The sequence below is a fragment of the Citrus clementina genome, unplaced genomic scaffold (assembly GCF_000493195.1).
Source record: "Citrus clementina cultivar Clemenules unplaced genomic scaffold, Citrus_clementina_v1.0 scaffold_3, whole genome shotgun sequence".
NCBI lineage: Eukaryota > Viridiplantae > Streptophyta > Magnoliopsida > Sapindales > Rutaceae > Citrus > Citrus x clementina.
In genome coordinates this window covers 8,137,501-8,149,342 of record NW_006262339.1, presented here as the reverse complement: position 1 = coordinate 8,149,342, position 11,842 = coordinate 8,137,501, and the positions used below count along the sequence as shown (strand labels likewise).

Genomic DNA, 11,842 nt, shown 5'->3' with positions numbered 1-11,842 from the left:
TTGTAATGGCATCAAAGACCGCGGCCCACCCAAATCCACCATGCAATGCCATCAAAGACAACCCCCACCTAGCTCCACAGGAACCATGGAATATGACAAATGAGAAGCAGAGACGGGCTTAGAGGTGGAAGGTAATCCACTCAATTTTGCACCAGTTGAAGATGAACGATTGAGAAGGGTTGGAGGTCGCAGCAGCGCTAAGAAGAGGAACACAGCGACTGATGATGATGATGATAATAATGAACATAGAGAAAAGAAAATGGCTGAAGCGATGACGACGATGATTTGATTTGATGAAGAGAAAAGGAAATCTGGTTGGCGACCGGTGGATGTGAGATTGAGAAGAGGAATGTGAATTGCAAAATTAGGGCCGATTGTGCACATTATATTTTCCGTTCTGTCTTTTCTATTTATATTAAAATTTATTAAAAAATTAATATTAAAATGAAAGATATCCGAGTATAGGTTTCGGATATGCAGGTTCTCCTAAATCTTGACCCGGTCCTGATATCATTCAGGTTCATAAAATTAAATTTGGATCCGCATTTAATTGAATTTCGATACGAGTTCAACTTGGATTGAATTATTCGAATTCGGTCTAGGTACGGGTTATTCTGCCATTCTTAATTATAACATGAGTCCCAAGACTCGAATTGACTTCACTATGGTTCATTGCATTTAAACAATTTCACGTTCTTCAACTTTTTATTCAAATGATAGAAAATGTCTTTGATTAACATTATTAGTGTGAACCCTCTTCCTTTAGTCAAAATTAAACAACAAACACTTGTACACAGAAGAAGCAAAGAAAAAGAAAAGGAGAAGAGAAATGAATTAAAAATAGGATCTTGCTATGTTACATTACACACCCAATAGTTGGCAGCCATGTGTCCTGAGGAGAGAGAAAAGGCATTGAAAAACAAGTAAGAGGAGTTGGCTGTAAGTTACATGAACTGTAACTTAGGCAACTCCTTAAAAATATCATCAATTCTAGATTAATACTGTACTATATTCTAGATGTCGGTTAAACTATGTGCACTATAAATAATATTTTGAACACTCATTTATTAAATAATAATTAATATATATAATTGATTTTTTTTTTTTTGATATTAATCACGAGGTATCCTAGGGAGGGCTCCAACTGTGGGAGACACCTTTAAACCCGTACCACAACCCAGATTAGAAGTCCCCGCTCGAACCGAGAGGCACAGGTTCTCCCAACAAAGGCGACTTCCCCGCGACTAATTAAATTTAATATAACTCAAACTTTCAACCTTATCATTAAAGAAAGGAGTTGCCAGCCAACACAATAAAAGGGTTGTTGGCAGAATTTCTCATTTTTTACTATAAAAATACTCCACGTTGCGAAAGATTGACTTTTATTTCCATGCAAAAGATGCAAGAATCTTACAGCAAATTCCGAGGAAAGTAAGGCGGAAATGTCATTCGTGAGAATCAGGGGGCAGAAATACTTATTTCACATAGTTTAGTCTATTATGCATCTACTCTTAAGGATCTCTGTTTCTGTCACAAACTTTTTGAAAAAATGGCTGCATCTTCATCATCATCCTCTTCATCTCGCCTTAATAGTCAATACAAATTTGACGTCTTTCTCAGTTTCAGAGGGGAGGATACCCGCTATAACTTTACTAGCCATCTTTTTGCCGCTCTGTCTCGAAAGAAAATAAAAACCTTCATTGATGAAGAACTTCAGAGAGGAGATGAGATTTCACCTGCAATTTTGAATGCAATCATTGGCTCGAAGATTTTAGTGACCATCTTCTCAAAAAATTATGCATCTTCGAAATGGTGCTTGGATGAGCTTGTCAAGATCCTTGAATGCAAGAATATGAATGACCAAGTTGTTGTGCCAGTTTTCTACCACGTAGACCCATCTGACGTGCGGAAGCAAACTGGAAGTTTCGGGGATGCATTTTCTAAGCTTGAACAACAGTTCAGGGAGATGCCTGAAAAGGTTCAACTTTGGAGGGCTGTGCTGACAGAAGCATCTAATCTATCTGGATGGGACTCCACGAATATCAGGTAACTCTTTCAACTCATCCTTGTAGCTGGCTAAACAAAAAAAAAACAAAGACTATATGTGTCAAAATATTATTCGACGAAGCACGGATTAGACCATTACTGATCCAACCATGGGACTCATTGCTCTACCATTTGGGAGAGCAGGATTTGCTGGCCCAGTGTATGTAACACCTCAATTTATGTCCTCAATTATGAAAGTCCGTCTTAGTCTAATTTAAATCTTCGCAATTTTTTTTTTATTTTTTTATCTTGACACCTGCTAGGTCTGAGGCGCAACTTGTAGACGTAATTGTCAAAGATATTTTAAAGAAATTAGAAAGTGTAACAATCTCAACAGACTCAGATGGCCTAGTTGGATTAAATTCACGAGTTGAGCAAATTAAATCATTGCTATGTATTGGATTGCCGGTTTTCAGAATTGTAGGAATTTGGGGTATGGGTGGTATAGGCAAAACAACAATAGCTGGAGCTATTTTCAATCAAATTTCTCGGGAGTTTGAAGGAAAGTGCTTCGTGGCAAATGTGAGGGAAGAATCCGAGAAAGAAGGTGTATTGGTACGTTTACGAGAGCGTATTCTTTCTGAAATATTAGATGAAAATATCAAAATACGAACTCCCAATCTTTCTGAGTGTATCAAGAAAAGGCTCCGACAAATGGATGTTTTTATAGTTCTCGATGATGTGAATAAAGTTGGGCAATTAGATTATTTGGCTGGAGGGCTTGATCAATTTGGTCCAGGAAGTAAAATCATTGTAACTACTAGAGATAAACGTGTTCTTGATAATTTTGGAGTGAGTAACATATACAAGGTTAATGGATTGGAAAATCATGAAGCTTTTAAGCTCTTCTGTTACTATGCCTTTAAGGGAAACCATGGCCCTGAAGATCTCTTGGTCCTCTCAGAGCGTGTATTGTATTATGCCAATGGCAATCCATTAGCACTTAGAGTGCTGGGTTCTTTTCTTCACCAGAAGAACAAATTAGATTGGGAAATTGCATTGGAGAACTTAAAATTGATCTGTGATCCTGATATCTATGATGTATTGAAAGTCAGTTTTAATGAACTAAAGGCGGAAGAGAAGAGTATGTTTCTAGACATTGCATGTTTCTTCGAAGGAGAGGATAAAGACTATGTGACAATGTCACAAGATGATCCTAATTTTGCATATTATGTATTGAACGTCCTTGTTGATAAGTCGCTTGTAACAATATCATGTTTCAACAAGCTACAAATGCATGATTTATTGCAAGAAATGGGACAAGAGATTGTTCGTCAAGAATCCATCAAAGAAGCGGCAAATCGTAGTAGGTTGTGGTATCATAAGGATATCTATCATGTATTCAAGAAAAACAAGGTAAGAAGCTACACTATTTAATTTATTTTCTGAGTAGGATTATTCATTTAAAATTTTCCTAAAAGCAGCCATGTTTTATAGAAAGTAAGTAAAATTGAGGACTACACAAAAGAAGGGATGAGAATGATTATTATGTGTCAGGAGAAATAGAGTCAATCCTATAATAAAAATGTGTTTAGAGTAAAATCTTTTACTTTTTTCAAATATGCAAATTTCTTCTTCACTTAATGAGCCCGTGGGATTTAAACTAACTCATTCTTTTATTTTATTTCTTTTCTTACAAGGGAACCGATGCAATTGAAGGTATATTTCTGAATATGTCCAAAATAAGGAACATACATCTTGACTCTAGAGCCTTTATAAATATGTCAAATCTTAGATTACTTAAATTTTACACGTGTGAGTACATGAGCTCTAAAGTACATCTTGACCAAGGTCTTGATTATCTTCCTGAGGAATTGAGATATTTCCATTGGCACGGATATCCTTTGAAGACATTACCATTCAATTTTGATCCAGAGAATCTTATCGAACTCAACTTACCTCATAGTAAAATCGAACAAATTTGGGAAGGAAAAAAGGTATAATATCAAATTATACACACACACACAAAATTAATTATGGAATTCATTAAATGCAAATCTATTGTACTAGTTATTTATCCTTTTTTTTTTTTTTGCAGGAAGCTTTCAAGTTAAAATCTATTGATCTCCGCTACTCCCAATATCTCACTAGAATTCCAGAGCCATCAGAAATCCCAAATCTTGAAAAAATAAATCTTTGGAATTGCACAAACTTGGCTTACATTCCTTGTAACATCCAAAATTTCATCAACCTTGGTGTCTTGTGTTTGAGGGGATGCAAAAGTCTGAAGTGCTTTCCCCACGACATTCATTTTACATCTCCCATAAAGATTGATATCTCCTATTGTGTTAATCTCACAGAGTTTCCAAAGATCTCCGGAAACATAATAGTTCTTGATTTAAGGGATAGTGCAATAGAGGAAGTTCCCTCATCAATAGAGAGCCTAACTACTCTTGTAAAGCTGGATTTGAGTTATTGCACAAGGCTGAAGAGTCTTTCAACTAGTATCTGTAAGTTGAGATCTCTTTATTGGCTCTATCTTAATAACTGCTCAAAACTGGAGAGTTTCCCGGAGATCTTGGAGAAAATGGAACGTTTATCATACATGGATTTAAGCTGGACAAAGATTAAAGAGCTGAAATCTTCAATTGATCATCTAGAAAGGCTTAGAAATTTGAAGTTGAGGGAATGTTCAAAACTTGTTAGTTTGCCGGAGAACCTGGGGAATCTAAAGTCTCTGGTATACATCGAAGCAGAGAGATCAGCCATTAGTCAAGTACCTGCCTCTATTGCACGTTTAAATGAAGTTAAATCACTTTCATTTGCCGGATGTAGAAGTTTGGTATTGCCTAAATTGTTATCAGGTTTGTGCTCTTTAACAGAGCTAGATTTAAAAGACTCTGGCATCACAGAGATCCCTCAGGATATTGGCAGCGTATTCGCATTGGAAAAAATAGATCTAAGTGGAAATAACTTTGAGACTTTACCTGCAAGTATGAAGCAACTTTCGCGGCTGAGATATCTTTACTTGATGAATTGCAATATGCTTCAGACGTTACCTGAGCTTCCACTGCGATTGAAATTGTTAGAAGCAAGGAATTGCAAGCAGCTCCGATCTTTGCCAGAGCTTCCGTCATGTCTAAAAGGATTCGATGTATTGGTGCTGGAAACACTATCCAAACACAAACACTCCCGTGATAGTCCAATGGAATTAATATTTACTAATTGCCTGAAGCTGAATGATAAAGGGAACAATAACATTTTGGCGGATTCACAGCTAAGAATTCAGCACATGCTAAGTGCATCACTGAGAATATTCCATCAAGATTATGTGGTACAAATATGGAATTTTCTTTCTCTTTTTCTTTTTTCTGTACTTAATTATATCAGTAATCATGATTTTCTTATTACAGGAATTGAAGATACCACCTCAAATCGGCATTTGTTTACCTGGAAGTGAAATTCCTGGCTGGTTCAGCAATCGATGTTTAGGATCTTCGATAACAATCCAACAACCACAGTATTGTTGTAACAGAAACTTAATTGGCTTCGCTCTTTGTGCTATTATAGGATTTGAGAAACATTTTGATGCTAGTGGCGGGTATTTTAATGTTTACTACCGTTTTGAAATAAAGACTCCCTCCGAAACCAGTCATGTTGATCACTTTCCCCCATTGATTTTTGAAGAGTCTATTTACTCGGATCATGTCATACTTGGATTTACTCCCTGTTTGAATTTTGGCCTGGCTGATGGTAGCCACTCTTTTCAGCTGTCCTTTTACATAGGCGGAGATATTAACAGAAAGCGTCACAAGATCAAATGCTGCGGGGCGTGTCCAGTGTATGCACATCCAAACAAGAAAACGCCCAAAATTTCTAGTGTAAACTTTGGTGCCTGCAGTGAAGAAGTATCCACTGAATTTCGGAAACAGCAAGATAAAACCTGCAACGGTGGCAAGAGTGGAACTTCTTGTGAAGAGGAATTGGAACCAAATCCCAAAAGAATTTGTAGAGAGCAAGACAATGCTTCCTATGTAAGTCGAATGCTCCAATTATTTTCTGTTACTTTATCTTTTTTATGTGATCAATTTTAATCTAATCTTTCATTTTATATTTGTTTCCCTGTGGAAATACTGTTTTTCATTTTAGAGCTTTTAGATAATAAACTAATTACTAGAAGACATTTTCTTGGCCAGTGCACAGATTCCAAAGAATGACGAGACAGACATTGAGTTATTTCTTGCGAGAAGGCTGGGCGTTTTAGGTATAGTAGGCTTGCCCCAGAGACCAAGATCTGGTAGCTGCCGGGAGCTTACTTTCTTTTGTTTTTGGGTACACCAGGAGAGAGCTTTTGGAGGTACCGATTATCTTAGGCAGCTTAGTATGTATTCGTAAATAGTAGATCTCAGATCAGATTTTGTCCTGTCGATAGTTGGTTATTATCTGCAATAAGCTATTCAATTTTCGCCGCCAGATATCTCATTTATACTGATGAAACATTAAGTAACTCATACTGTTGAAGGTTCTTCTCTTGAACTGTCTTGAGCTTCCCCTTAACAGTAACCCAAGGCATTTTTGAGGACTATTGTAAATGGAATCCATTTTTATGCTGATGAGAGCTTGAAGGGAGGAATTAATTAGGCCACATGTCTCTGATTTGTTCTGTGGACATCTTTTTCTATTTGGAGCACTTAGAAAGTGGATGAATTTGAACCACATTTTACCATCCAACTTCGTTATACACACCAATCGCAGCACAAGTACTTCAATCAGAAGAGCACGATGAACTCTCGATTGAAGACATTACACTTCTTGAATCTGAATCCTCTCGATAGATTAAGTAGACACTATATTTCGGACATGCTTGAAAGACATAGCAAATCAAAAGCACTTGAAAACTTTCTCATCTCATCTATCAACTAGCAAGCGTTACCATTATTTCAGTTCCTTGAGACTTGCCTCTGCATTCAGTAAGGGCAGTAAGCTCCACATACATTATCAGTTGCTCAATGACTGATTTTAAGTATAGCAAGCTTTGTAACGCCTATCTCTCAAAGGATTTCCAGCTTTGATTAAGACCAATCATGTAATTTAGATCCCATGAATTCCAATTTTATCCCCCATTATACTGATTAGTTCTGGTCACCATTTTTCTTCACACAACTTGCAAGCAAGAAACTAATAATACTTGGCAGGGAACCTATTTATGTATGCATATGAATCTATCCAGGATTGAGTCGAACTTCTGTCATCCTTGAAAATTGATTTTTTGAAAAAAAAGAAAAAAGAAAATGGCATGAATTTCTTTTATTAAACTATATACCCCATTGTAGAGAGAGCAAAGATTAAAGCAAAAACGTTGGCATAATAATAAACTAAAGAATGCTAAGATTTCTATCCAAAATCAAATTATGCATCTTCGAACTGGTAAATAATAGGCATTCCTTTGTCAGCTCCGGCCGCCATTTTCATCTAATGCTTCTTCGACCACTCGTGATTCTTCTTTTCCTTCTCACTATTAAACTTCTTCCCACCCGCCGCGCAGTATGACTTTATATTTCGCTTCTTCTTGTTGATCTCATCATCAATCTCATAATTAAGCTTCCTCGTCATCATCATAAAATCTCGTTCACTCAGGCACACTCCGGTAATTTCTAACGTTACTTCTGCTTCAATACGTGATCATCAACAGTGATAACCGATTCTGATCCCTTGTCTCTCTTCTTAACAAACTCAGCCAACTCTCTCACCGTCTCATTATACTCTCTCTTAGCTCTCTTCTTCAGATTCTTTTTATTGTTGTTCTCTTCGTCTTTCACCCACCCGCAATTCATCACCGTATTAAACTCTAGCCAGTAGACATAAAATGCCGCAACCTGACAGTAATGACTCTCCGAATTCCCCCTTATCGGGGCCTTCCGCACGTCCATGAGCCCTGAACCCAATAACCCTAATGCCGCACCCATATCTATTTTTTATAAGTCTATAATAATTTCCCCAAGTAATCCTTTCAACAAGAGGCAAAACATGAATCTTGTTTGCGGTACGTACGTCGTCAACTAGCATTTTGTTAGGCTGCTTTTTCGTTAATAAAATCATCACGTTATTATTAGCATCCTCATTAAAAAAAAAAAAAGATTACAATACAAAAATTAATATTTCAATAGAATGAGAATATGTCTCTCTTTCTTTAAAAAAGATTAAAAGTACATTAAAAGAGTAATACGATGATAAATGGGTAAATATATTAATAGGACTGGATAAGCCAACCCAAATTAGTACCCTTGATATTATTATTAAATTATCAGGGCAGATCCAACTTGACCATATTGAGGGTCCAACTGTAATACAGCGGCTGTATCTCGTACAGCCGCTTTTTATCATTTTTTTATTTGCGCATATAACCGGCCACCAAAAATAGCGGTTATACAGGTAAAATAAAGGCAAAAATTAAAGGTAATTATCGTATAGCTACCCCCTCTTTAAGAAAATATCAAACTAATCAATTCAAACTAGAAAACTACCAAAGACCCCCCTCAAATTACATGAAATATACTTCTTTTTTTTTTTCATAAAATTAAAATATACTTTTTTTAAATAACATTAAAAGATACTTAAAATATGACACTTCTATACTAGTAAGAATAATAATTTAAATATAATTTAATGAAATTGATTTTAAATTAATTGAATTATTTATAATATTATATTATAAATTTAAAGATATTTTACATAAAAAATAATCAGAATATTTTTATTAACATTTTGATAGTGCAATGCAGTTTTTCTGTAGAACTGTATTAAATTATATTTATTTCTAAATAAATAAATAAAAAATCAATCTCTAAATGCACATAAAGTGACTCAAACCTCTACCTACTAATATGAGGATAACTTTTATCCAAGTATTGGATAATTATCAAACAATTATCTTGTTCATGGTGTCAAATATTCTAATTACATAAAATATTATTAGTTTTCTTATTATGATTAGTGGTAGCGGTTAGTATCTATATGTTATATGGATACCTTCTAAAAACAATTTGTATATTAGATAAATATAATATATCTAATGTTTCAATTTTTAAATAATATTCACAAAACAATAACTTGTTCAAATTAATTCATACTACAAATTTATGTGAAATTAGTTATTTTATTTATTCTTTTATACTATATTATTTGTATGGTTATATTTGTTCATTGTTTTAAGTCATATAACTTTCTATAAATACTTAAAACAAACACATTAATACATAATGTTAATTTTTGATCTATTGCCATTAGTGGTATCGTGACTAATAATCTAATAACATTAAAATTCATTTTCTTATATTGGTAATAACCAGAATTGTCAACCAATATTAATTAGATTTAACTAAATTTAAATTTAAATATGACACTTATTATCATTATTAGATGTTTATTATGAGAATGTGTATATGGTCTATATATGACATTGTTTTATTTTTATAATCCAAATAGTAATATTATTAGTTTATAATTTTAACTATTAACTCCCACATGATTTAATTTGGGATATACCATATTTTCATAAATAACTATATATATCTCTTTTTGGATAATTATGCCCTTTGACGATAGTGATCTAAATTCAGAATGTGACTATCCATGTAACATGTATAATTAAAATATTTTTTATTAGTTAGCCTAATGGCAATATAATTCCTCCCCACCTAAAAGCAAGGTTCATACCCAAAAACCTTTTGTTTTTAATACAAGATAATCGTAATTTGAATACAACTAATATGAAATAATGTTATATTTTATTATAGTTCCCGTTATACAATTGAAGCATGATAGTTATATTTTAAAATTAACTCAAAATTATTACAGTAATTGTGCACAAATATAAGTGGTTGCATGATTTGTATACTAAATGTTGTGCAATTTATTTATAGGTGTTACAACATGATTGCAGTTTTTTTTTTATTTGCAGTACTATAGTAATTAAAAATAAGTAAGACTTCATAATATCAAATTAATTTATAATAATATAAATAAATTAAAATGAAATGAACACTTTCTTATTTTGGCGGGAAAAACTGCCGCCTAAATATTTACTAAACATTATTAATTTTTTATCTATAAATTTGAAAAAAAATTCAATTTTTTATTGAAAGTATACATATTAAATAAGTGTAAAATGAAAAACTAGGGCACAGCCGGCCCTAATTTTTCGTCCTCTCCAATTCCAACTCTTTTCTTCTCTCAACTCTCGTTTCTCATCCTCCACATTTGGCCATACTTTTTTTTTTCTAATTAGTGTTGATCACTCTTTGATCCACACTCTCCACTGATTTTTCACGTCGCCACTCTTCAATTTCAATTCCATTATCCACTCTCTAATGCTTGATCTGGTAGCCCCTTTTTTCTTTTAATATCTGGTGTCATTTTGCATAAAAATTTTGAATGTGAATTTTGGGTGACCTTAAGGAGAAAGTTATTAATTTTGGCCTCTCCTTACTTATTTAATTGGTTGGGATTATGTGTTTAACAATCTGAATAATTTTCTTTTTTTATTAATTGAATGGTTGTTGCTGGTTAGGGTTGAAGCAAGCGGCATCTATGGAATGTAAAAATATTTTGAGAAGTGATTTCCATGGGCACTTGGGAGCTTAAGATTTCAAGACGGTAAGTTTTTTCTATTTTTTGTCATATTCATGCTCTGTTATTTTAATATTTAATTTGAACCGCTTTGGATTCTATATATTTATAGAATGCTCTGTATTGTTCTGTTCTATTTATAAAATGTAGTATTGAAAAAAAAAGAAAAAAAGTCTTGTCTTTAGTGTTCTATTTGTGATACAAGATGCTGCCAGAAGCTCATCAATTTTCTGTTAAAGGTGGAAGCTTTCATAGTGATGGATAATTTAGGAATGATGCCTGTGTCTACTATATCTCCTATAACTTTGCTTATTGAATTGGATGTTAAGGATATGGGTGTGCTTTAGGAGTATCCATGAGATGAGAAGTAAAACTGTGTGAGATCAAGATCGAGTTTAGTAATTAAAGCCGAGCTCACTCTTCATCGACTCGCTAAAGATCTCATCCTAGAAGGTCATTTATGAAAAAAATCAATCTTTTTTTACTTTTTATTTTTAATATTTTTTCTTTTTCTTTTTTAATTGGAATTTCATATTATTTTTTTTCTGCTTGATGAAATGTATAAATAAGATAATATGTTTTAACATAGACATATTTTGTTTGTTTCCTGTAAGATGTTATAACTATAAATTCTGTTTTTTTTTTTGTATTAAGTCCAGATCAACATTCTATTAAGGAAAAAAGAAAAGAAAAGAAAAGAAAAACACAGTAGATTAGTAGATGTTATGATGTGTATTGTGAGGAGAGTTTTGATGTAATTCATTAATTTTGGAACCATTTATAGCTCTAACATGTGCAAGATGGATCAGCATTCCATGTACTAGTCAACACATCTTTGGCATGCTAACTAATCTTTTTGATAAATTTTTTGCTTTATTTCTCCCTTTGTGTGTTCTTTGGTGATGAATATTTTATATGATGTGTATCATGCAAATATGTTTACTTGATAATCTTTTTGAAATTTGGTGTTGGTAATCAAAAGTCCAGAAAAAGTTGGATCACTCAATTTATATTTTTTTTAAAATTTCCCTTACTATAGTATATTCATACATAATTTTAATTACTCTATGTATAAATGGCAGTTGGTATTTTATTGTCATGAAATGTGTTCTTTTTCTTTTCAAGGCCATTTGGCATCTTGCAACTAAAGCGATAAATGATCTTGTAAGTGGTAGCTATTACAATTCAGCAGCGAAGCTCCCAATTTTTTCTTTTTTTTTTTTCTTTC

The 11,842-nt window shown here is 33.5% G+C and overlaps 2 protein-coding genes across 2 annotated transcripts in view; both read left to right on the top strand.

Annotated features, from left to right (window-relative positions):
* Positions 1-1,549: 1,549 nt before the first annotated feature.
* On the top strand, positions 1,550-6,565 carry LOC18049033 (disease resistance-like protein DSC1). The gene is made up of 6 exons (XM_006440683.2): positions 1,550-2,046; positions 2,310-3,402; positions 3,687-3,983; positions 4,085-5,320; positions 5,400-6,020; positions 6,509-6,565. Exons 1-6 carry the CDS (start codon positions 1,550-1,552, stop codon positions 6,563-6,565), a joined length of 3,801 nt encoding a protein of 1,266 aa, XP_006440746.2.
* Positions 6,566-10,871: 4,306 nt separating this feature from the next.
* Positions 10,872-11,842, top strand: part of LOC112099547 — an 8,254-nt gene continuing 7,283 nt past the window's right edge. Inside the window, exon 1 of the mRNA XM_024186951.1 lies at positions 10,872-10,950. Coding sequence (XP_024042719.1) covers positions 10,872-10,950 — 79 coding nt within the window. The remainder of the gene's footprint in view (positions 10,951-11,842) is intronic.

Coding starts and splice junctions, on each gene's coding strand:
- LOC18049033 (XM_006440683.2), top strand. CDS start 1,550: ATGGCTGCATCTTCATCATCATCCTCTTCATCTCGCCTTAATAGTCAA. Junction 3,403..3,686: donor ATGTATTCAAGAAAAACAAG/GTAAGAAGCTAC, acceptor TTTTCTTACAAG/GGAACCGATGCAATTGAAGG. Junction 3,984..4,084: donor AAATTTGGGAAGGAAAAAAG/GTATAATATCAA, acceptor TTTTTTTTGCAG/GAAGCTTTCAAGTTAAAATC.